The sequence below is a fragment of the Hypomesus nipponensis genome, chromosome 4 (assembly GCF_054491055.1).
Source record: "Hypomesus nipponensis isolate SF chromosome 4, ASM5449105v1, whole genome shotgun sequence".
In the NCBI taxonomy this organism is placed as follows: Eukaryota; Metazoa; Chordata; class Actinopteri; order Osmeriformes; family Osmeridae; genus Hypomesus; species Hypomesus nipponensis.
The window spans coordinates 13,582,108-13,607,071 of record NC_140364.1 but is presented as its reverse complement, the minus strand read 5'-3'; the positions used below and the strand labels follow the sequence as shown (position 1 = coordinate 13,607,071).

Genomic DNA, 24,964 nt, shown 5'->3' with positions numbered 1-24,964 from the left:
AGTAAACATAGAGCTGTGATGGATATGCCCTGGAAGTGCGCTATCAAACGGGGGTAAGGAAGGGGGGGGGGGGGGTCTGTCACATGAGACCCCAGGACAGGAGGAGTGTGTCCCGGTAGCTATTCTTAGCAGCAGGAATGTACACAGTGGTTTCATGGCAAACATTGAACTGTAGACCTCACAGTACCTTTCTCTCTCCACACACTGCGCACTCCCGCGCATGTCATCTTATTAACTTCGTGAAAGTTTCGTCTCGCTGGCTTTTTCGAACAATGTTTTGGCTTTTCGGGTTTCTCTGAGTGTTTCCTGATTCCTGACAGACTTGTGGGAGATTGTGGATGTCATCACTTGACAGCTGAGAGGTAAGAAGACCCATTCAAACCTTTGGCAGTTATGAGTTATCAGTCGTAGTTAATTGGAAACTTTAGTCATAACTAGTCTTTAATTAAGTTATAATGAGTTTTTTATGACATTGTTGGGTTTAGTGAAAGGTTACTAAATTGGTCAAAGACAGTGTGTTGTGCTCCTCTTTGGTTGGCTCTTGATGCGTTGATCCAGCCTCGTGCCGTAACCATATTTCTAACGGTCATTGTAGTACCAGCTATATACAGCACCCAGCAATGAGTTTGTCTCAGCGCCAAGAAGAAATGCATCTTTATGGCTGTCATTAATTACCGTAATCATCATAAACATTTCAAATGGAATGGAATTTTCGATTGTCATATTTAAGCAGACTCGATAAAAACATTGAAAGTTACCAGCACGTAACCAAGATTCATAAAAAAAACAGTCAAATGCTGAACAACACGCAAAAGTTTGGATGTTTTATCCTATTCTAGAACAGTCCCTAACAAGCCTGGATGAATTCCAGACTGTGTTCCACAAAGTCTGGGGAATACCACCCCTGGTGTGGTGTCACTCATGAACAACAGCAGTTAATAATAAAGAATAATGATTATGTGCCAAATATAGCTCTGGCTGGGTGGGCCCCATGTTTACCAGTAGCTGTCCTGGGGGTGATTAGAAGACTTAGTGTTGATAATAGCCCTATGAAATGCCCCTGGTCTAAGCGCCAGGGCTGTCAAGGGCAAACCCACTGAGAGGGAAAAAAAAAAAAACAGAGAGAGAAACAGCTGGGACTGTGACACATCAACTCCGATAAAATCAGCCAATGAGGACTGAGATTGAGATGTGGCTGAATCCTATATGGAATGCATTAAGATGATTTAGGGGGAGATGGAGTGGAAATACAAAACCGTGTCGGTAGCCCTGACATTTCCCATGAAAAGAGTTGTAGTTTAATTGGGAAAGGTGACTCTTCTGTGACTAGGGACAGGACTACAATTTCATATATTTTAGGGCAAAGGCCCCTGGATTCCTTTCTTTCCTTACTTCCTTTCAATGTGGGAGAATATAGGCCAGAGAGATTTTGCGAATACATTTTGAGCTCAGTTGACGTCTGCGGCATTTCATAAAATATTGCAACGTTATTCCTGTCAATTTAATGTGTTCACCCTCCTAACAATGCTCACATGAATCCTTTCTCTCTTTGCTTGTCTCTCTGTCTCCCTCGATCCGATAACACATATAGAATGGCCTGCACATTGCACGAGGTCTTCCCGTTTAAAGACCCCGAGCTGTCGAGCCACCTGCTCACCCAGCTGAACGTCCTCCGTCTGGAGAGGATCTTCACGGATGTTCTTCTGTGCAGCGAGCACCAGGAGATCCCATGCCACCGAAACGTCCTGGTCTCCAGCAGTCCCTACTTCCGGGCCATGTTCTGCAGCAACTTCCTGGAGAGCAGCCAGACCCGCGTCGACCTGAAGGGCGTTTCCCCCGACGTGCTGAGCGGCATCGTCGATTACATCTACACGGGCGCCATCACCATCACCATGGAGATCGTGCTGCCGCTGATGCAGGCGGCGTCCATGCTGCATTACGGACGTCTCTTTGAGGCCTGCTCGACGTTCCTCCAGGAGCAGCTGAGCCCGGAGAACTGCCTGAGCATGGTGCGCCTGTCTGAGATCCTTCACTGCGCCAGCCTGAAGGAGAAGGCCAAGGAAATGGCCGTGCGGAGTTTCTCGGACGTCGCGGCTTCGGAAGACTTCTGCGAGCTTTCCCTGCCCGAGCTCATGTGCTACCTGGAGGACGACCGACTGTGCGCAGAGGAGGAGCAGGTCTTCGAGACGCTCTTGGCCTGGATCCACCACGACCCGTTCTCCCGAAGAGGCGCCATCCACGACCTCTTCAAGAAGGTGCGCCTGCGCCACATCCACCCAACCTACCTGTTCCAGTTCATCGCCAACGACCCTCTCGTGCAGTCCTCCACCCTTTGCACCGAGATCATTGACTCGGTCCGGCGCCTCATGCTCTCTGTCAGCGCCAAGTGCGGCCGCGAGCTCAAGCCGCTGTGGACCACGCCACGCCGCTACACCTGCCGGGAGACTCTCGTGGTCGTCGGCGGGCGCAAAAACAACGAGCAGACGTCTCGCGAGGCCCTGCTCTACGACGAACGGACCCAGCGGTGGCAGTGGTTGGCCAAGCTGCCGTTGCGACTCTACAAGGCGGCCTACGTCTGCATCCACAGCATCCTCTACGTGGTCGGAGGGCTCAGCCTCAGCATGGCGTCCGGAGACAGCTCCGTCAGTTCCACCGTCTACACCCTCTCCCTGAAGACCAATCAATGGCGGACGGCCGAGCCCATGTTGGAGCCTCGCTACGCCCACCAGAGTGTCTCCTACTTGCACTTTATCTTCGTTCTAGGGGGCATCGGGCCGGACAAACAGATCTCCAACTCAGTGGAGAGGTACAACAGCATGTTTAACCAATGGGAGGCCATGGCACCCTTGCCCACGGCAGTACTCCACCCGGCTGTGGCAGCTAACGACCAGAGGATCTACGTGTTCGGAGGAGAGGACGCCATGCAGAATCCTGTCCGACTGATACAGGTTAGAGAAGTTCCGTGGATGTGTTTTGTGTGGGTGTGTTTTCAGTGCGTACAGTACGCAATCTATAAGCGTTGATGGCAGTTGATATAAGGGGTTTCCTTTGCTCAGGTGTATCACATCTCTCGTAACTTGTGGTCTCGACTGGAGACCAGGACGGTGAAGAATGTGTGTGCACCTGCTGCTGTCATCGAAGACAAGATCTACATCATAGGAGGTGAGTCTCCATGGTGATTCTTGTTTGTCATGCTGTATGAGTTAATGACTATATCTACATGAAAAAAAGATTTTTTTCAACCTTAATCTATTGATTTCAGCTTCAGTTTAATTGTTTTTTGGTGGATTTTGTTTTCCCTTTTCAGGATACACTCGGCGAATGATAGCCTATGACACCAAAGCCAACAAGTTTGTGAAATGTGAGAACCTGAAGGAGCGAAGAATGCACCACAGCGCCACGGTTATCAACAACAAGATCTATGTGACTGGTGGACGTTTCCTCAACAGTCAAGACGTCATCGAGGACTCTGACTGCTTTGAGTGTTACGACCCAAAGACAGATCTTTGGACCTCGAGGGGGACACTTCCCTACAAGCTGTTCGACCATGGCTCCCTACCCTTGGTTTGTGTCTCAAATAGGCCAAACCCACCCTGACCCCTACCTCCTCCTTGGGCCCCTGCTCATTTATAACACAACCCCACCTACAAACCCCTCAACCCTGACCCCCATGCCAAAGTTATTGACCTCTCCCAAGCCAGGACGGCAAATCATCTCAAATTGAGTTCCGTCACGGCTCAGTGATGTCTTTGGTGGTATGTTAGGTTAACTGTCATGCAAAGCTAGCAGGCATGCTAGGGCTACAAGGCATGGTAGGCTAGCTAGCATCTGCAGGGTTACAAATCAAAGAAGATCTCAGGTGGCGAACAGAGGTGTCACACTAGCCTTGGGAGTAAACTAAGGACCCCACAAAGAACAGGCAAAGGACACCAAAGACTTACGCAACGCACAGCTGTTCAGGCTCAAGCTTGATACAAAATTATCCACAAGCAGATGGCTGTATTCCTTAGTCAACCTTACAATTATGGATCAATGCCCTGTAATTATTTTGCGGCTTACTGTTGTTGGATTGTACGATTTTTCCCTTGTCCCAATTACCACAAACCGGCTGAGACTTTCAGCCATGTCAAAAGCCACTTTATAGAGAAATTACATTCCTCCTAAACCCTGCTAAAACGTCTAACAATTTACTGAAAAATGGTCAACACTTGGATATGTTAACCGCAAGTCCTGAGAGAAACTGAGAAAAATGTGTTGTGTGCAATATTGTTCTTTTCTTGTAGGTGTCTTGCCTATTTATTGAAATTAAATAACATTACCAATACATTGCAATCAGCTGAGAAATGCATGGTGTGTCTGTGTTTTCATTAAGAGGTGTTATGTAATGGGTATGCCTAAACATTTTAAAGAAAATATATTTTGAGACCTCTTGTATTCTGAGGGATTCAAGTTGCAAAACAATTACAAAAACAAAATAAGTAACCTGTATGGCAAACATGCTCTCTCTTTTTGTTTCATCATATCACCAACTTGTAACTCCTGTAGTGAACATGATACAGCTGTTTTTTTCAAAACCGTAAAGCCACTCAATGTTCTAGAGTTGCCATATGCTGCTATAAGTGTACTGCTTTACAGAAATTATGGCTTCCATATATAATATTTTAGAAAAATACTTCAAGGTTAAGGAAGCTCACTTAAACTGTTCACAATTCTAAAATTCTAAAAAAAACACCCATGTTAAAGTGGACTTCCCTTACCTTAAGTGTGAATAATAAATATAGGAAGCATGCATCTGTGGAGAGCGTTTGCATGGTTGCAAAATACACCTTTTACCGCCATGTTGAGAATAGGAATAACTATTTTACTGATAAAAATTAATGCTACCCTCTTTTAACTAATACTACACCTGTTGCACAGTCACTTGTCACTTACAACCGTTGTCATGGGAACCACAGGTCGTGTGGTGAGTAGCTTCTTTCTGTTTCACGTCTCCATTTAGCATATCGGTTTCCGTCTACTGCTACGAAACGTTATATGTTTATCTTTATTTACTAAATGTGTTCAATTGTTCATATTCATTATTCTTTGTGTTTTATAAAAGAATGAAGTCTTATTTATATGTGGCTATTATTAAAGAGCATTTTTTGTTAAATAAAACCTTTTTCTGATTGTGTCTTTGGACGGTTCAGCATTAAACCTTGCAATCTGTGCCATGATGAGTAGGTTAAGTAGGCTAGGCCAAACTGAGTTTCACATTGAGGATTGTCTTTGTAGATAGGTCTCTAAAGCAGGTTAAGTCACATTCTGCAGGGACAGTTTGACCGCTGTCAACACACAGGTCACGGACGTATCCGGTTACAAAACCACAAAGGTCAATTTATCAGTGTATCTACAGTTTCCAATCTGTTGCATAACATCAAAAACCACGAAACATTGGAAACAGTTACATTATATTAATCAGGGAGATGCGGTTTTTGTTTAGCACTTCCTGACAAATTAATTTTCTATTAAGGATCAACCACTTCACAGTTGTTGTGCATTTAGCTGTTTGACATGGTATATTTATTCTATGAAGTGTTTGGCCACATGCTTCACAACACTGTTTTGCATTGACCCCATGAAAAGTGTTCTGGTGAATGGTAACCCTCAAAGCTCCATCCCTTTCTTGCATTTGAATCACCAGCGTAGCAACCAAGCGGGGCTAAAGAATGATCCATTAACATATTTTCCAGTCATTGGTCTCCCACCCTAAACTGTTGTTGTTCGGTAAGTCTACGCACGTCCTACACATGCCCTGTTCGTGAACGGCCTAACCAAGTCGACTGACACCAGTCACCTGTTTCTCGTTTGGTTTTGTTAGCCAGTACAGTATTACCCCCGTTGACAAGAACATGCTATCAAATTTTTATTGAGGTATTGCTAAATGCAAAGCCTCTTTACTGACGTATGTCTGTCCACCATGGAACCCTGAGGGTCACCCTGGTGGGAGGCAGAACCAGGCTATTTTGGGCCTTGTCTGTGCTAACCCCGGGTGTAGCATTACAGTGATGATAGCTCACACGCATACACACACACACTTACACACACACATGCACACATACTCTAAAGCCTCAGTAATAGAAACTCCATTCCCAAACGACCCTTCTAATGGGGATTGGCCATGGATCCATAAATACAAGGGTTATCATTAAAACAGCTTTCTGGTAGGGATGTATTTGGATATTGTCATACAAATTAGCATTACCACATCATGTGATGATTATTGGATATTTTTTTTAATCATTTGTGTACTTTAATTGCATGGTTTACTCTGTTGATTTGCCATGAGTTGAAGATACCTCAATACATTTCTAGCATTGACTGTCAATTACTGTATATGTGCTGTCAAAAGTGTTTTTGTTGTTGTTGTGGTGCGCTGAAATCTAAAAACATTAAATTAGGATAGGACTGTTATGTTCGGGAGGGGGGGGGGGCTGGTTTGTTATGAGAGAACCCAGTGCCCCCCCCCCCTGTAATTCCAGCCTTGTGTAAGTGTGTCAGACAGGGGGATTATAGAGGGTTTACACCTGTATAACTGGCCCAACTCTGGGTCATTAGGAAGCAACAGGTGCTGAAAACCTGTCACTCCAGGAACTGGACTTGGTTAACAGTTTATTTTTTTATTTTATTTTTTTATGTGACAAGTTCTCAAGTTCTAGTTAAGTGACAAGCCTATACAATGACTTTACTGAGCCTAAAATATTTTTTGTCTAAATGGTTTCAGCACTACATTTCAGTAAACATCTTGTATGCCAACTTAACGCTCACCCCGAGTAGCGTCGGTTTGAATCTTATCTGCCCAGGTTTGGTCCTGGATCATCTCCTGTCATGTTGGTGTCCACTACAGTCCTCATCTGACGTGTTTTAAATAATAAGCTTGTTAAGTTTAATAAAATCAGTTACAACATGAGGGTTGCTCTCCAGAGAGTTCGAGTTGGAAACCCTAGCAAACTTCCCAGCACTTAACACACAGTGCCATCAGGTGGAAGAAATCATTTTATACAAATCCAGGAATGACCAGCAGGTGGAGCTGGCTGCATATGAGAAAATCTCACAGTACTGAGAACCGAGTATTATCACGTGTGTTTCTCCATGGTCGACTTTTCCATGGTCATTTTTTTCGTGTAAATCTGGTAGAAGAGTCTAACGTAAGTTGCATTGAGTACTTCAAAGGGTAGAATGTTTCTACACAGACACTGAAGTTCTACATTTGTGTAACAATGTAATTTTATCATTAGAAAAATATCAACAGATGTACCTAATCAATGGAATAATGAAAAATAATTTGAAAGAATTGGATCATTTCATCGTTTGAAAGAATTTGATCATTTTATTGTCATTCGTTCATTTAAAAAAAAAAATTACATGGAAATAATTCACACCATTCCTGCTTCACTGGTATCAAAACAAACAAGGTCAGACAAAATATAAAATATGACATCATGATCTTCAAACTGGTCCATTTTGTTCTGGTCAATGTGGACATTGTTCATAATACCACGGGAATCACCAAGCAATCAAATTGATTAGAAAATAAAACTAAGGTTGTGTGTGTTTTTATACTAAGTAAGGAAGTGTGCATGCACAGTGTCTGTGCATCAGTCAAAATCTTTGTCTGAGAGACACAGTAAAAAATCAAGGCAATAACCCTCTGGAAAATACCCACAATACCCTGTTACCTACATTCAATCAGTGTGGTGTTAAATTCTAAAACCCATCTCCAGATTGTGTACACACAATCAACCCTTGTCCCAGAGGAACCCTAGAAATTTGCACTGTGAAACAAACAAATACATGAAGACATTTAATTAATTAAGACAGGAACTTGACAAACAATTTGATCACTCCAGAAAGTGTTATTCCAGATATATAGCTGAGTCAATAACTTAATAATACCAATACATAATAAAATAATTTGAGAATGTCAATAATAGAAACTATGACAATATTAGAATACACAATAAATAATAACAATAATTATAATTATAATAATGACAGTGATTGAGTATTAGAAATAATTCTCTATTTTTGAAGGATTTGGATGTACAGCATTTACAAGGACACAGTCAATAGCCACTGTGCGCTAGCTAAGAATAGGGCAAAACTTTACAGTTCAGTTTCCAGCTCCATCACTATTTACAATGTACAACTCGTCAACATCATTACAGATCATTCAGAAGGAGGAATGTAAATGTAATGTAAGGAGGAGCGTTTTTGGCACCAGGCACATCATTTAAAATACATCATACACAAGTGTCTAAAACCCACATGAAACTACCTCTGAACTCATTCTAGACTTGCACTTTTATCTTCAGTTGACCGACAACCCGTATTCAAATCTCCAATTGGCAAAACAAGTTGTGTCATTTGTTATCATGCCACTCATTTTAGTGTGGGGAAAGAGGGTTGGGGAATGGTAGAGAATCCAGATCCTGTGTCAGACCTAACTGACGGATCTACAGTGCATCTGTCAGATAGACGATCGGCTAGTTCTTCCTGAGGGCTAGGGCGTAAACAGGAACTGGGTTTTTATTTACATCCAAGATCTGGCAAGGGATCTTTCGCTGAACTATTTACACACAGCACACTTCCTTCTATGTGACTATTACAAATATACATTCTCTGGTTGGATTCTTCTCCATGACCACAGCAGCTATGCGTGAAACCTACTCACCCCCCAGATAGCCAGAGCCATTCAAATACATCAGATAAAATAGATACAAATGGAATATAGTTGTACCTCCATACTGAACTGGGGGAGGAATGTCTTTTACTGGGCACTTTTTAGAAAGGTTTGGTATTTAGAACCTGCCAAAGACGACCACCATTTTGAATATCGTCAAAGAAACCAAGTCAGTCGACTGCAAAGGAGATGCAGTTGAGTGGACCACTGACCAGCTTTTCCGCACTAGATTCTTGGGAATTACTTTGGAATACTCTAGTTACTGGCACCGTCGGTCAGAACAACCGTCACGTATCCTACCATCATCGCTCAGCAGACGTTCTCTTGCAGACTTGACCTGATAGCCCCCTCACCTTCCATCTACAAAAGCCACCACTTCACCCACAGCACTTGAAAGAGGTTTAAGGAGATTTTTGTCGCCCCCCCCACGGAGTAGTGTCTACCATCCACGCGAAGGTTTCACACTTCCTTGATGGTCCTCTCAGAGGGTCGGTAGTCTCTGGCGTTGGTGGAGGACACGTAGAAGGACTGGGTCTTGCGCTTGAGGCGTGCCCGCTTGGTGGCCACGGTCAGGCTGCGCTTGCTGGAGGAGATGATCTCCGAGATGAACTTCTTGCAGTCCACGCACACCTCCATGGTGCACCAGTCCTCGGTAAGCTCCTTGGGGAGTTCTGCCAGGTCCCGTGAGCCGCTCTCGCTGCTGTGGTGTTTGGACAACCTGGGGGGGGGGGCAGGGATCAGATAGAAATGTTCAATGCTATGTCCTTATATCCTCTATCCTTATAGCCTCTCAAAGCCTCCTTATAGCCTCTCAAAGTCCAACCCTAACGTCCTCGTCGTGAGAGGTGGAAACAGGTAATGCTGACCAATAGGGAGGCACCATAGATTGGCCTATGAAGCTCATAGGCCAATCACCTGTGAAGTGGATAAAAATGATTTCTGGAACATTGATGAAGAGGAATTCATAAAGAAGGGGCTGACGTGGAAACAGCTGGAAAGGATGGCTCAAGACAGACGAGGGTGGAAACAATTTATCAATGGCCTATGTTCCGTGGGAAATATAAAGGCCTAATCAATCATGTCCTTATATACATCCATTCTTGAAACACTGTAGACCGAAGGGGGTGAGGACTTGAGAGACAACATACTTGCGCCGCAGGCTGTGGCGCTGGTGTCCGGATGCGGAGGAAGGAGTATCCGGCAGAGCCGAAGCCGCAGCGGTGCCGGCCTCCTCCTTGGCGGAGGTGCTGGGGCCCAGGGAGTAGATGGGCAGGTTGGCGTAGGGCTTGGAGGGCAGCCGCATCTGGAACGACAGCGGAGGATGTGATTGGATGCATCGGATGAATCTGAGGACTGGTTCTGGGGTGTGGGAATGGCTTTGCAGGCTTGGAAGCGGTCGTGTATGAGTTGAGTTAAAAGGTATGAGTTAAGAAAGGAGGAATTTCTCTTACCTTTTTACAGCACTGAGAGCAAACCGGCCTAAAGGGAAAACAGAAATCTCTCATCATCTCAGAATCAAATCCTTAATTCTAATACAGATTAATGCAACACTGAATTTAACATAATCTCAACTGTGATGGGCTTTTACCTTTTGCAGAATTGGCAAGTGTACGACCAGGTGAAGAGAGAAAACCTCTTGGTGCGACAGGAGAAGCAAAGCTGAGGAGTGGGAAGTGTCATCATGTTAGGAACCACATCATCCTTTCTTTGTGGGAACAGATTGTCAAACCAAGTCAACGGCATTTGTCTTGATTTGAATTTCAAGAAAGATCTGATAAACTAAATGTAATTTAGTTTCAGGGATGGATTTGGGATTTAGTCAGTTAATGTGTGTCTGTGTGTGTGTTGGGGGGAGACAATATTCCCGACAACTCTGCAGAGCCAAACCCTCATCTTCACACTATTCTTATAAATCTCATTGTTTTTAAATTACACAGGTCACGTAACTGACTTAGTTTTCAATTATTTTTATTTTATTTTATTTTTTTCATTCTGTGTTCTTCTGTCTATAACTGTGTTTTTATGTTGCTGCCCGTCTTGGCCAGGTCTCCATTGAAACATTTATTTTTAATCTCAAATGGGACTCTCCTGGTAAAATAAAAAATACTAATTGTGGTGAAGCCTCCAGAAATCCGGATGTAGCTACGGAGAGGTTGGCGGTTGCGTTCTCACCTTTCCTTTCTTCAGGGCGTTGTAGACATCCTTGTACTGCTGAAACTTCTCCAGCTCTGCCTTCACCAGCACCTGTCTGATGTGCATCACTTCCTCAACGGTGAGGGTCAGGCACTCCACAGGATAGCAGAACTCCTCCTGTGAAACACACACACACACACACGTTTACTAAACCCACCCTGACACGTGTGCGCGAGCCCAACTTCCCGCTTCCACCACTGAGATGATTGAAAAAGACGGTTGCCGTGGAGATGGTTGACCAATGCAGCGTGCGTAGAGTGCAGCCCACACATGAACACCACATCCGTGGGACATTCGTGACAGACTGTCGGAGTGAGACACCCATCCACAGCATGAGCCCGCATTCCCATTTACAGCACACATTCCCATTTACAGCACACATTCCCATTTACAGCACACATTCCCATTTACAGCACACATTCCCATTTACAGCACACATTCCCATTTACAGCACACATTCCCATACAGGAGTACATAACAGATGATGTGCTCAGTGAGGACAATGACTGGAGTGTTGGATCATGGGAGCGAATGACTCTGAAGCAAGCACGAGTCAAGAGTCATTTCATTCCCAGGAACACAGGAAGATAAGGACACGTTATGTTGAAACGATTCAGAACGATTCACCCATTGAATATTTGGGTTCTCATCATAGAGAGGAACGGGGTTTGATTATGGATTGTCCATTTTCTCATGGTGTCTTTTTTACATTGTAACATCCTGTCCTATCTACAGAGGGGAGACGAGGCCTGGTTGGTGGGAGATGATTAGTGCTGAAACCTGGCTCCCCCGCAAGCAGTGTTAGTATAGCTTCAGAGTTGCTGATGTTTGATGAAGGTGCTAGTGTCACAGGATGATGATGTCATCACTAGGACCTACCCCGTGAGCCCTGCCATCGGTCGCCACCTGACGTTTGGGAGGGAACAGAATGATGCCGTGTTCATTTTAGCACAACCAAAGAAGAAGCTTTTTTTTTTTGTTGCCCAATTTGATATTTCCAGACAGAAACGCTTCCATTGAAGTCCTCTGACTGTACCAAGCAAACACGCACACAAAACACAAAATACCACACAACACAACACACTCATTACAACAGCCTGGTGTGGTTTTTGATGTCATGCCAGCTTATTAAATCTCCGTCCTCCTTGTGACGCTTCGTCAGCTATCGATGCGACAGCTCCAGACCACGTTACCCCTAACCGCTGTCGTTTCCAATCAAAAACCAGCAGACAACGTTGGAAACGGAGACATGCACAGAACACGTCCACCTAAAGACAAGCAGGTGGACGGTGTGACCAAGTTACCTTGTCACTCGCCTCCGCTGGCATCTGCAGCGGTACGTAACAGCAAGGAGAGAGAGTCGTTTTAGATCTATGTTCTCAGCAGTCAGGCTGGGCTGTGTCTTAGTCTGGAGGGAAGGGGAGGGAGTGGGGACAAAGGAGTCCCAGTTCTTCTGCCCATCGCTATGCTCAGGCGGCCTTGAACGTCATTAAGAGATGCGACGCTGGCCGAATTCCACGAGAGGTAAGAACGTGCCGCGTTGAGAGAGTACTGTGCGAGAGGCATCAACCTCAGTTACTCAGAAAAGCTTTTCAGCGGGAAGTTAAAGAAGGAGCTGCAGGACTCATTCCTGGTCCCCTATCACGTGTGGTTGCTGACTAAATTAAAGACAGTAGCCAGACAGGGTGGGGTTAATGATCTTATTAGTTAAGACTCTATTCTATGAAGAAGCCTGCTCTACTGGATTCACAGGAAGTCAATAATAAGTCAAGAGGCAGATGAATGATAAGCTAGTATCCCCGCCGCCTGTTTCAACTGCAGGTCATGAGGTTTCAATTACGGCCCTCCATTTCTCTTTTTCTCTCTCTCTTCACGTGTGCACTCACATGACCAGTGCCAGGTTCATTCAGTCACCCGCTGGCCTCAAGACTGAGGAGTTTGGGAGAGAGGTGGTGGTGGTGGTGGAAGGTTCCTGTTAGTTATTAGATTTTTATTTTATTTATAACTTGATTAAATGATGCTGGGGGATTCTTAATATACAAATTATATATAACTCTGAATTAAATGACCAAATATAAGAATTGGTTGTAAATGATTTAAGATTTTCTAGTCAGCTATATCTTTGTTGATGCGTAAAACCAGCTAACTATACCCAACAGTGTTCAAATTCAAAAGACCAGTTCCCCCCAGTGTTGAGGAGGGGAGGTGGGTTGCCGTAGAGGGGAGTGCCGTCATGGGAACGCACCAGTGATTTGGAGCTTTGCCTGGACGAGGGGACGATGGGCCGCATGCTGGTGGGGGCCTCCTCCTCGATGGAGTGCCGGCGGTGGGGGGACGGACGCTTGTCTGTCTGGGGGGTGAAGGACCTGGACACGGGCAGGAACCTGGGGGGGGCTGGGGGGAGGAGGAGAGGGAGATGGGGTGGAGGAGGAGAGGAGGTGAGGGGGTGGAGAGGGAGAAGGGGAGGATGAGGAGAGGGGGTGGAGAGGGAGAAGGGGAGGATTAGGAGAGGGGGTGAGGGAGATGGGGTGGAGGAGGAGGAGGAGGAAAGGGGGTGGACAGGGAGAAGGGGAGGATTAGGAGAGGGGGTGAGGGAGATGGGGTGGAGGAGGAGGAAAGGGGGTGGACAGGGAGAAGGGGAGGATGAGGAGAGGGAAAAGGGGAGGAGAGGAGGTGGAGGTGAGGGGGTGGAGGAGGAGAGGGGGTGGAGAGAGAGATGGGGTGGAGGAGGAGGACAGGGGGTGGAGAGGGAGAAAAGGAGGATGAGGAGGAGAGGGGGAGGAGAGGAGGTGTGGAGGGGGAAGAGCATGACATATTAGACTGAGGCTTTGTCAAGGTCCAGAAAACTCAGGAAGCAGAGTGAAACAGAACGGGACTGATCTTACCCTTCTTTCCGATGAGGGAGTCTGGGGACACACTGGAGCTGCTCGCTGATTGGTGGCTGGACGACTCCTGTGATTGGACAGCAGACACATTACAACCAGTCACCGAGGGGCTCAGATACACCGTCAGAACCAGGAAGCTGCAAAACTCGGTATCCAAGGGTTACAAACGTTGTAACTGCAGTGGATGTGTTTTATCAGACTAGAACAGGCCGCGACCAGACCCGGAAGGCTTGAAAGAGGGTGAGGAGAGAGGAGGAGGTGGGGGGGAGAGGAGAGAGGGTGAAGAGAGAGGAGGAGGTGGGGGAGAGGAGAGAGGGTGAATAGAGAGGAGGAGGTGGGGGAGAGGAGAGAGGGTGAAGAGAGAGGAGGAGGTGGGGGAGAGGAGACAGGGTGAAGAGAGAGGAGGAGGTGGGGGAGAGGAGAGAGGGTGAAGAGAGAGGAGGAGGTGGGGGAGAGGAGACAGGGTGAAGAGAGAGGAAGAGGTGGGGGGAGAGGAGAGTGCTGGTCTTACGTCAGAGTCTGAGCTGTCCAGCTCGGCCAGGGTCGGAGCCTTCAGCAGCCTCTTCCTCTGAGACAGGGGCAGGCCGCTGCTTCCTGGTGTGTGAGTCGGTGTCGATCCATTGGCCAGGGCCAGCGTGCTGACCGCCAACTTCCTGGGGGCGTCGTGGGCGTTCATGTCTGTGAGTGGAGGAGGGAGGCCACAGTCAATCAGCAGTCGCTTTCATACACTATTTAATATTTTGGGGGATTTTCTCCGGCCTGGACATGCCATGTCCTCTTGTAGTCTGAGCTTCCTTGTATTTGTGTACCGGGAATCAAACTAGCAACCTTCCGATTAACAGTCCAATTCCCTAACCGCTCAGCTATCTGACCCCCACATACTGGATGAAGACGCTACAGCAACAACTACTCGATCCTGACTGAACGAGGGCGGAAGTTCATTGTAAAAATCGATCGAAGCCACTTCAGAAGTCCCATAAATGAAAAGACATGTCTTGGACCATACCAACTCAGAGGTGGGAAACATTAATTACTGCTTCGGCCGTGCTTCAAGTGGCCGAGTTGCTGATTAAATATTGATGTGCTTTAAGTATAGAGATGAAGGAGAGGCAGGAAGATTTAAACAGGAGTCAAGGGAGCCCTTTATAGAGTCACACACACACACACACACACACACACACACACACACACACACACACACACACACACACACACACACACACACACACACACACACACACACACACACACACACACACACACACACACACACACTATACTTCACCTGAGCTGCGGAACAAGTCCTGAGGGGTGCTGATGCTTTTCCCAGCGCCTAGGGAGGAAAACACAACCCTCAGTTACCACACGGACATCACATGACCACACCGACGTCACATGACCAGACCGCCTGCTACGACGAGCCAGGTGCACCTGAGCCAGGTGAAGTCAAGCAGAAGCGCCTTCATGTGAGCCACACGGCAGGGGGGAGGGGGAGGGGGGGGGTTAGCACGGTGTTAGGCTGTGCAAGCACACACACACACACACGTCTGCACATGTAGGGGTGTGTGGGGGGCTGTGAAGTGACATAGCTGCTGTATATCTGAACTGGACAGTGTTTAACACAGGGCAAACAACCAAACTAGCACAAACAGACGGTAACTTAGTAATTTTACCTGAGGAGTCAAAACTGATAGACATGGTTAGAGGCCGAATGACTGAACGGTGTCAGTGTTAGGAGGGGGAATGAAGCAGAAGGAAATAAATGAATAAATGAGAATCTAAAAAGAACAATAAAGACCAGAAAGTATAGTGATTTCTTAACACCCCCCTTTCACCATTTAAACAAACTAAGCTGTGGTGACGTCACACTAATCAGGATCTGAGTTTGAGTATTCAGAGGCATAGAACTCGTTGAGTTATTTCACAAATTACGCAACAGTGAAGTACCGGACAATACAAACGCTGAAAACATTAACTAGGAGTACAAGCAACTCCATGATTGTAACAAACAAAAGGAATGTTGTGAGGTATTGTATAGTACACCACTAAATAATTAGCATTGATCCTCTCAGGGCCTTATAAATATGAAGGTATTACGCTGAAGAAAAGAACACAAGCTTAGCAGAGCTCTGTGCTCTCTCTCTGTATCACTCAACTCCTTTATCCCCTTTAGAATGAGTGAGTTCTAAATATTACCGACGCTTCCACCAGTCAGTTATTTTTTCAAAACGGAAGCTAGCTAGCTTTAGTTAGCTTCCGTTACCTAGCATAATACTCGTAGCAATGCTACTACCTGCTAGTGTTACTTGTTAACCTCCTAATTGTACATTTTGAAGCCATACTATCGCGTTTGTCATATAGTTTTTGTCTATTGGAAAATAGTCGGTTGGAATGTTTAGAATCACACGTGTGACGGTACTCTGTGGGGCCCGCTTTCGAACGATCACATATGTGTGACGCTACTAATTAACAGGTTAACAAGGTTGTTTAGAAAAGATCGATGCTCTCCTTAACTCCTACCCAGACCGACACAGAAATTCAAAAGCTAAGAAAAACTAACTGTGCCCTCTTCCTTAAAGTTTGAGAAATTCAAGGTCAAACTGAAAACACCTGACCACTCATCTTGTCCACCAACATAGAAACTACAGTACGAAAAAGTACGGCCAACTGAGAAGACAAGTCATGTTTATGTTTGATGGCGGGGTTCACGTTAGGAGATTCGGTCTAGGGATTATAAGGGGAGAGGGTTCACTGTGGGTCCATTATTAGGGTCTGTGTCACGCAGGGGGCAGAGTACAAGCAGTAGAAGGTTTAGGTTAGGGCCATTTGATAGGGCTGTCCTGGCTTGACACCAGCTTTCTAAAAGTAGGGTTATCACATGCACACCCTGTAAGGCTGGGCAACTGCCAATGTTTGTTATGTAACAGAATATAGTTTTTGGCGCAGACAACAGATAGATAAATTGAATCAATTTATGTCCTGTCAAGAACCTGTAATGTGTGTGTGCAGCGCGCATGTGCATATATGTGTGTGTGTGTGTGGTGCTCACCCAATCGGCTGCGGCGGATCATGTCAGGTGACACGGGCCTCAGCTTCCTCTCTGCCTTGATGTCTTCCAGCAGGCGCTCGTGGAGGCTCCTGGGCCGCGGGGGGTGGGGCTTCAGCTTGCGGGACGCCACCTGTCGCCATAGAGACGGCGAGGGCTCAGGGGTTTGACTACACCGCCAGCAGAGCGCTAACTAAGTCTTAACCAACGCTGGTCAACTACTGGATTACTACTGGTCAATTACTGGTGATGATTCAAGTGTCACTTGTGGTAAAAATCAAATGTTACATTTGGCTGACTTTATTACAATTATTGACAGCTGCATTGGCTTTCCTATCAATGAAAAGATTGAAACAATTGTTCTTAGTATTCAGATCCACTTCACCAGCTAGCTAAAGCTAGGATCAAGATAATCCATGACATGGTAATTTGAAAGGAACTGAGGTGTGTTTGTTTTGCCTTGTGCGATGGGTGTGTTGGTTTTAAGACACTGGGCAGGACCAACATCAATGCGGGTATGTGTAATGTACTTACGGGTTTGAGGGGTGGCCTGGAGCGGATAAAGTCCAGGATGACCTCGTGGGCGCTTTTCTTTAACCTGGGAGGGAGGTCTCCGTTCACCTGAAGGACCAGAGGTTGAAGGGGTGGGGGTTAACATTCAAAAGGTGCTTTAGGAGTGAGGCAGGGTGCCAAAATGTGCGAAGAAAATATGTACTTATTACATGTTGAGATGACCCAAAGGACATGGTTAAATAACTATAGGGATGCCTTTGACAGGACTCTGTAATGTGACTTTATCGTTATCGACTGCATCTCTTATCTCGTAATTATGTGAAGCTCTGAAGCACACTGCTGCCCTGTTCAAACCAGGAGCCTAAGATACGACTGTAGAGAGTGAACAAAGGTCAGGCTGTTGTCTGATATGACACTTTTCAGATCTGCCCAGGTGCTTGATGTGGCATTTCTCAAAGAGAGAGAGAGAGAGAGAGAGCGGGCGAGAGAGCCCTTTGAAAGCCTGCAAATGGCTTCTCGAATTTCATCCTACTGGTGTGAACACTGCTGAGACGACAACAAGCAGTCATCTTCTTTACTATAAAAGACTGTTACTACAACTATAGCAATATGTGATAAAGGTGCCAGTATTCTACGCTTTTAATTATTTCCGCAAACAAGACTACAAGTCAAATATGACTACAAGTCAAATATGACTACAAGTCAAATATGACTACAAGTCGAACATGAACAGCGCTGTGAAACAAAAGGAACACAACTCAGAGAAAGTTAAACCCAAACTGGTCAATGTCAAAACAGTATAACGGATATACAGCAGCTTTAAGGTGTTGAATTTAGGGTAATGAAATGAAAAAAGGCGTTCTCCTGTGGTGTAAACGTGCAGGCGAGACGACTCACCAAGACCTTTCGCAGCTTGTAGCGCTGGGAGCGGATGTCGTCCATGAGCATCTCGTAGGGGGTGAACTGGTACTCGATGGCCAGGGGGTTGTACTGGCGCTCCTGCACCTTCTTCAGCTTGACGCCGTGCCGCAAGTCTCGCATCACCTGCACCCAGAAACGGGCCTGGGGGGAGGGGGGTCATTTGTTTAGATTAGTTTGTTCAAATGTGGGTGGGACAGCTTTTCTATTTTATCATGCAATGTTTTCATGTATAATGAAAGACACACTCCTAAGGGCAGGAGTCATGTGTTTTGCTGCATTTAGTTGATTGCTTTGCTGTCTGATCGATCGTTATGTTGGCCGGCGTTAGAGTCAATTTCACAGCATGCCATTCTTCTCTTACCCAATCTGCGTTCTGAAGCTCGTTCAGGTCTTTGACAGGCTCGCCATGGGTCTCGCCCTCCATCTTACGCAGGTTCTAATCAGACAGACAGACAGACAGAGAGTAAGGGAAATGAAGGAAAGAAGTTGAGGACCATCTAGTTTATAGAGGACTGTTACAGTGTAGATCACCATCTCCATTGTAGCTCTGGACCAAACCACAACAAAGCCCAGGTTGATTTAGACATCACACTTCCTGTCTGGCGCACACTTCCTGTCTGGCACGCTAGTCAGTTGATGGATACTTCTCGTGTGGAACTATCAGGTCAAATATCTGACCTGTTCGATCCCCATCAGACTGGCATCATCAACCCGCCTACCCTGTGAGCTAGAATCAATGGGCCACTAACCACGCCTTTTAAATATCTGGTGCTCTGCCAAAGGCCTCTCTTTGCAGACAGCCATTATAGACTACGATTCCACCAAGCTGACAAGTCAATTTGAGCCTAGAACAGACTCATTTGCCCCGGTTTCCCCTTGTAGTTTTCTGGGAGTTGTAGTTTAACTAGAGCTTGATGGCAGGGTGTTTCTGATCTCTTTGGTGACTGTTGTCATGGAAGGCTGGCACACCCGCCTTTTGGTAAAAGGTCTCGACCTGGCTTCCTGACCTTAGGGATTATCCCACTCTTACAGTATGTCTGAAACCACCCAATGTTGGGGGCATGGCGTAATTGCTTCCAGCACACTCTATACCCACAGATCAAAGCAAGTACAGCTGTCAAGTCTAGTATGGCCCTTGGTAACCAAGCAGGATGTACTCCAGGCCTGATTATAGTCAGAAAATAGTTTTACAGGAAATCACCGCCCAGCAGAGACGGATCAAAAGAACAACCTGAAAACTTTTCCTCGCCTTTTCCTCTCATCTCCCATCCCTCCTTCCCTTCAAAAGCACACTCCACTCTCGCCCACTCGCAACATCTCTAAAGAAGTAACAGCTTGTTTACAAGCAAACATCTCAGTTTCATACATTTAGTCGCGTGGGTCCATTATTGGCAGGGCGTAGCTGAGAACCATGTCAGTTCCATGACATGATTTCATCCCTGTTTATATAGTGGACTACGTTGTACCTCAGAGCGTTAAGCAACCCCTATCGCCCCCCTTACGGTCCTGTCGTAATCCCCTTACGCAAACGAACTAACAAGACTGGGCTTGGCTGGCTTTGGAGCCATACATTATGTAAGCAGAAATGGCTAAACCCACCACTGCATTCCTGTATTGAACTGTGTACATGTGTGCTTAACTTTAAATAATGGACGCTAACTTTTTATACCAAATTTGTTTTTAATAGCTTTGTATCCATGAACCAATGTAACTGTTTCCAAAACAGCCCTTAGGCAACATCATAATACCTACATACAGACACACCCAGGTTGAAAATTCATTATGAAGGAATGTGAACAGTCTACAAGAAAGTACTGTAGGGGTGAAACTAAGGATGCACTAGGGTATGAAACGTTTTCCAGACAGTGCACACAGCAGGAGCTACAACCTAGCAGGAAGTCATGACAACGATGGAGAAGCTATTGGCCACCGAGGCCAGTGTTGGTGATAGACTGGGTTAATCTCAGACAGGGCAGAGACTGGTCACAGACACAGCGTAAAACTGGGATTATCAGAGCATCGCTAAGCAGTCTCGGGGAAGAGGGAGAGTGATTGCTAGCTGACTGGGATGTCTGAGAGTTCACACAGGGAGCACAAGTGTGCAGATACGTACACACTTAACACAGACATACGCTTGCGGCCCAAGAAATCTATGGCTGTATTGATGAATGATTGTATGCTTAGCTGATTCAAGAATGTGATGATTGATGACTGATTTACTGTCGGGGAGTACATGAAATCAGTGTTTACAAAATGCTAGGCAGTCTTGATGCAAATTTTTTTTTTTTTATCAATGTAGTTGGCAACTACTCTTTTGACAATACCAAATACGTTTAGCACACCAAAACAAATCTAAATTTAGCAGATGGGGTGGAGATGCGACCTGGTCAGGACTCTCTCTGGACAAAGTCCCTGTTTGGGACGGAGACTTCTGGGAAACTCCACGTCTCAATGTCCCAGTCCAACCAGTCTGTGTTCTTCAGGCATCATTCTACCCTTGCAGGCTTCAAGATAAGCATCAAGTATGTCTTATCTTGCGGTGCAAGTTCCCCAATTCATAACCATGATGCATCAATTAGATTTATACTGTTTGTTTTCATTGGTAGAAGCTAGATATATCCACGACTGCAATGCAGTCAAATGCCTTAGTTATGACTCATGCAGTTTGCATGACAACCTCCCACAGAGAATAGAGGGTTGAAACTCGAGCAAACAAGATTGATGACGACTATGATTTGTGAAATAGTTCAACCACTCCTGCGATTTGCAATCGAGGACCTGCAGAATTTCCACGGTTGTTTCCACACCAACAGTGAATCAAGTTTCAGTGGTTTACCTCAGGATCTTCTGTAGAGGCCAGTAAACAGGGGAGGGGGGGGGCAGGGTTGCTAATACTAACTGACCAACTGAATCGTAAATGCCCATACAAACAAAGCTTGCCTTCGTTCTAGAACAGGTGTTTGTGAGAAGCAGATACCATCTTCATAGTAGAATCACCTGATTCAAATGAATGGTCCTAAGCAGGCTTCTGCAGAGCTGGATAACGACCCATTCATTTGAATCAGGTGTGTTGGAGCAGGGTAACATCAAAAACAGGATTCCCCAACCCTGGTCCTCGAGTGCCGCTGTCTTGCATGTTTTAGATGTTTCCCTGCTCCAGCACACCTGATTCAAAAGAATGGTCATTACCCGGCTTCCACAGAGCTTGATAACAACCATTCATTTGAAACAGGTGTGCTGGAGCAGGGAAACATCTAAAACATGCAGGACAAGGGGTCCCTGAGGACCATGGTTGGGAACCACTGGACTGACTGGTGGTGACGTCTCACCTCCTTGGCACTTTTGATCTTCTCCAGGAAGGTCCTCAGCTCTCTGGTTTCGGTATAGAGAGCACGGCACACTGCCAGGTAGTGGCTGGGTGCATCAGTTGGACTGGGAAGGTGAGAGGAACACAGCTGGAGGGGAGGAGTTAGCACATTTAAACTACAGTCAAAACAGAAGTTGCGAGGAAAACACCATGTTATAAAAAGGAAGGTTTATGTTTAGAATCCATGTTATCAAAATAAGACTCATTTTTATATCGTCTTGCATTGAAACTACAACAAACATAATGTGTACAGTCACGAGAGGGTGGTTTTGTGTTGGAGGATGCTAACAGAATTAGCACCAATCTGCAGCTGCCACCACCTCATATTCCACGTGTCCTTATCAATACAGAGAACACGGTCTGACAGATAAACACACAGACACATATTCCTGCAGAGTCATGCTACTAACACGCTCCATGTGGTGCCCTGACCGCTGTGGTATTCTGGAGTGAAGAAGAGACATGTATAGTTTGTAATGGAACAATAGAAAGAACCAGACGATTGACATTTTTCCCTTTCTTCGTTGGCCTCCAGCACCAGGCCCTCGTCAGGAATGCTGGCCTGATGCTGGCACAGCAGAGATGTCGTCTTCCCACTGAGACTGATCCTCAGGGGAAGATACAGGACGGCTGAATGCATGTCAAACGTTAAACCCCGATAAACAAGTTAACAAGGCCTGCAGGGACTGTGTTACGTTTTCTGTGTTTGATTCAAACCTGATGGATAGGTAAAAGTAAGTCTGGTTCTTGAGTACATGGATGTTTGGGGGATTTACAGGAAACTGACACTGACAGTGGGAGTGTTTCTTACACTTGGGTGGTTTCTCTAGTTTCCTTCTACACTAAAGGTTTTCTCCAAAAACAAAAAGGGAGTAACTCAGAGCTGAGGGCTTGACCTTGCTTAAAATCTTTTTTTGTCTTCTTTTTTTTCAGCCAAAAGCGAGAGATTGTAAAACTGAAAGGAGCAAGCATACAGATCATTTCTGTTTTCAAAAATTGAAATCTTTTCTGTGCTTTAAAAAAAACGGGTTTAGAAGATACATATCTTTATTCCGCACTTACTGTTCATACAAGTCTTACACTTGCAAATCTGTATGACCCAAATGTATCTTCATCTAATGACACATTGACATGCTTACATGTTATTTATCCTTTTACTTTTTCACTAAGTGAAAGAAGCAAAAAAAAAAAAAAAAAAAAAAAAAAAAACAAATATAGAAATCTTCATTAATGCCTTTTGTCATTTATTTCATGGAATGACAGAACTAGGAGTGGGGTGTCAACATGTATGGTACAGTTATCTAATAGTACCAATAACTGCCATACTGTAAGCCACTAATACGCCAATTGTTGCAGCACTTATGGCTGGCTATGAGCACACATTCTATTCCCAGTGAGCCAGGGTCAGACACTGGGGCCATTATATAGCGAGAGGTCTGAGAGTGCATAACCGTTGCCGGAGCTATAAAGCCTCCCCCCCCCCCCCTCCCCCAAATGCCCACAAGGGTGTTTACATAGCTGTGATTACCAGCGGCCCCCTTGCAGAGATGCTGAGGGATTTGGCTGTGGAGGTCTCTGGAGGCAGAACAGACAAGACTGTGTGAGAAACTGTGACTGGGAGGGTCTCAGGGAACAGTCTCTGAACACCATGGGAGTCGGAGATGCCAAAAATAAAGAATTCCCATTTGCACCTCCAGTCTCACTCGAAAACACTTACAAATCCAATCTGAAGTGGTTTCATTACCAGTATGTTAACAAAACAAATCTACTCATCCTCTCACCACAAATGTCCTTCATAAAAAAATTAAACCTTCACCACCTCCACCTATTCATCCTCTCACCACAAACGTCCTTCATAATAAAAACCTCTGGTCTTGCTCGCCAATGCTCCAAGGAACTCACTGTGATGATGTCCCGCAAGCCTTTGACGTTGCAGGTGGTGCTGGGGTTCTCCTCTCCCTCGTCCTCCTCCTCAGTGGCCTCGTAGCCCTCGTCGGGGCAGAGGTCGCCCTCCGCCTCCGTCATGTTGGTCATGGTGTCGATGAGCTGTTCCAGCGGAGGGCTGAGCTCGCGTTCCTCGTTCTCCTTCAGCCCGTAGTCCAGGGCCTTGTAGATCATGATGCCCAAGGACTCGATCACCTGCGGGGGGGACAGAAGACCGCAACGTTGGAAAACTCTGGCAACTCTGAAATGTGGGGAAACGCTTGCAAAATGTGGGAAAACGTTGGCTAACTTTTGGCAAAATCTTGGTGAAATGCTGGTGAAAGGCTGGACGACGGTGTGGTATAACCATGGGGAGAATTGTTCTGGGGTGATTTTAGAGACTATACAATGATGATGTAAGGACAATTTGGGAGATAATGTAAAAGGTAATGAAGCGACAATGTGAGGATAACATAGCATAGGGATAATGTGGGAGCGATGACAGGGATACCGTACGGTCAAAGTGGAGACAGCATTGGGACAACATTTGCATAGCAGAGTACTGACGTCACAAAATAACAGATTCTACCTGAAAGTTATTCAAGTCATGAGGACCATCATCAGACAGAATGGAACAGGAACCAAACTGCTATGAAGTCTACAATTATTTCAGAAAATACAATTTCCTACATCATCTCCTGACCAGACACGAAACAATTTTATGCAACGACTTTAACAGTTTGCGACCGGATCTTAACAGTCACCCATAAATCTCTTGACTAATCTCAACTTCGTATGAACCACCAACACAACTTCTCACAAAGGCTCCACTGAGGTCCACGGCGGGCAGCAGTCTGTCCCGCCGCACAATCGAATCATCTTTTAAGTGACCTGTTTGTTTACAGGGGTGATCTCAACTTTTGGACGTTATCTCATCAATCAGGTGACACTGAGTGTCCCCAAGACAACACAAAAACAATCCTGGACACGTAACTGAGAACCTGGTGTGACCTGGTCCTAAACTCTGACCATGAACGTCTATATGAGCCAACCAGAGGTGGAACGGAAAGAGACCACAGTGAAGGTCAGGATTGAAACGCCTGTTCAGGGTCAACGACCAAAGCTCCCACAATGCATTTCACCAATACTGGCAATTTTCCATTTATAGTTAGAAAAATAAACAGATCTGATAAAAACTAAGTCAACACATACAGTAAAAGTGAGAGAGTAATTTGAGATATCTTTGACAGTTTTCATGCTTTATCGGACAGTTAAGGCAGGAGTCGAACCCAGGCCGTGGCAGTTAGGATGCATGCTACGCACATCCAGTACCGGGGCACCCAGAGAGTGGACCGTTTGAAAGCAAAATGGTGAGAAGAGCATGGCTGAATAAG

At 45.7% G+C, this 24,964-nt stretch overlaps 2 protein-coding genes across 3 annotated transcripts in view; one reads left to right on the top strand and one right to left on the bottom strand.

Moving 5' to 3' along the window:
* Positions 1-235: 235 nt before the first annotated feature.
* Positions 236-4,344, top strand: klhl38a (kelch-like family member 38a). The gene is made up of 4 exons (XM_084697139.1): positions 236-362; positions 1,592-2,948; positions 3,057-3,162; positions 3,308-4,344. Exons 2-4 carry the CDS (start codon positions 1,593-1,595, stop codon positions 3,595-3,597), a joined length of 1,752 nt encoding a protein of 583 aa, XP_084553265.1. The 5' UTR covers positions 236-362; position 1,592; the 3' UTR covers positions 3,598-4,344.
* A 2,994-nt stretch (positions 4,345-7,338) lies between these two features.
* Positions 7,339-24,964, bottom strand: part of spire1a (spire-type actin nucleation factor 1a) — a 28,920-nt gene continuing 11,294 nt past the window's right edge. The window contains exons 3-19 of one of the 2 annotated variants that reach the window (XM_084696800.1): positions 23,550-23,786; positions 21,610-21,735; positions 18,642-18,716; positions 18,257-18,421; positions 17,381-17,467; positions 16,850-16,979; positions 15,474-15,515; positions 15,086-15,133; positions 14,312-14,478; positions 13,801-13,867; positions 13,161-13,309; positions 11,795-11,821; positions 10,895-11,032; positions 10,311-10,381; positions 10,174-10,201; positions 9,871-10,025; positions 7,339-9,440 (exon numbers count right to left, since the gene is read on the bottom strand). In XM_084696800.1, coding sequence (XP_084552926.1) covers positions 9,182-9,440; positions 9,871-10,025; positions 10,174-10,201; positions 10,311-10,381; positions 10,895-11,032; positions 11,795-11,821; positions 13,161-13,309; positions 13,801-13,867; positions 14,312-14,478; positions 15,086-15,133; positions 15,474-15,515; positions 16,850-16,979; positions 17,381-17,467; positions 18,257-18,421; positions 18,642-18,716; positions 21,610-21,735; positions 23,550-23,786 — 1,971 coding nt within the window. In that variant the 3' untranslated portion in view covers positions 7,339-9,181. The remainder of the gene's footprint in view (positions 9,441-9,870; positions 10,026-10,173; positions 10,202-10,310; positions 10,382-10,894; positions 11,033-11,794; positions 11,822-13,160; positions 13,310-13,800; positions 13,868-14,311; positions 14,479-15,085; positions 15,134-15,473; positions 15,516-16,849; positions 16,980-17,380; positions 17,468-18,256; positions 18,422-18,641; positions 18,717-21,609; positions 21,736-23,549; positions 23,787-24,964) is intronic. The other variant, XM_084696801.1, reaches the window with a different exon arrangement.

Bases quoted from the DNA above. Each gene is read 5' to 3' on its own strand.
- klhl38a (XM_084697139.1), top strand. From the start codon at position 1,593: ATGGCCTGCACATTGCACGAGGTCTTCCCGTTTAAAGACCCCGAGCTG. The intron at 2,949-3,056 runs GTTAGAGAAGTT...TCCTTTGCTCAG, and splicing joins ATCCTGTCCGACTGATACAG to GTGTATCACATCTCTCGTAA. The intron at 3,163-3,307 runs GTGAGTCTCCAT...TTCCCTTTTCAG, and splicing joins CAAGATCTACATCATAGGAG to GATACACTCGGCGAATGATA.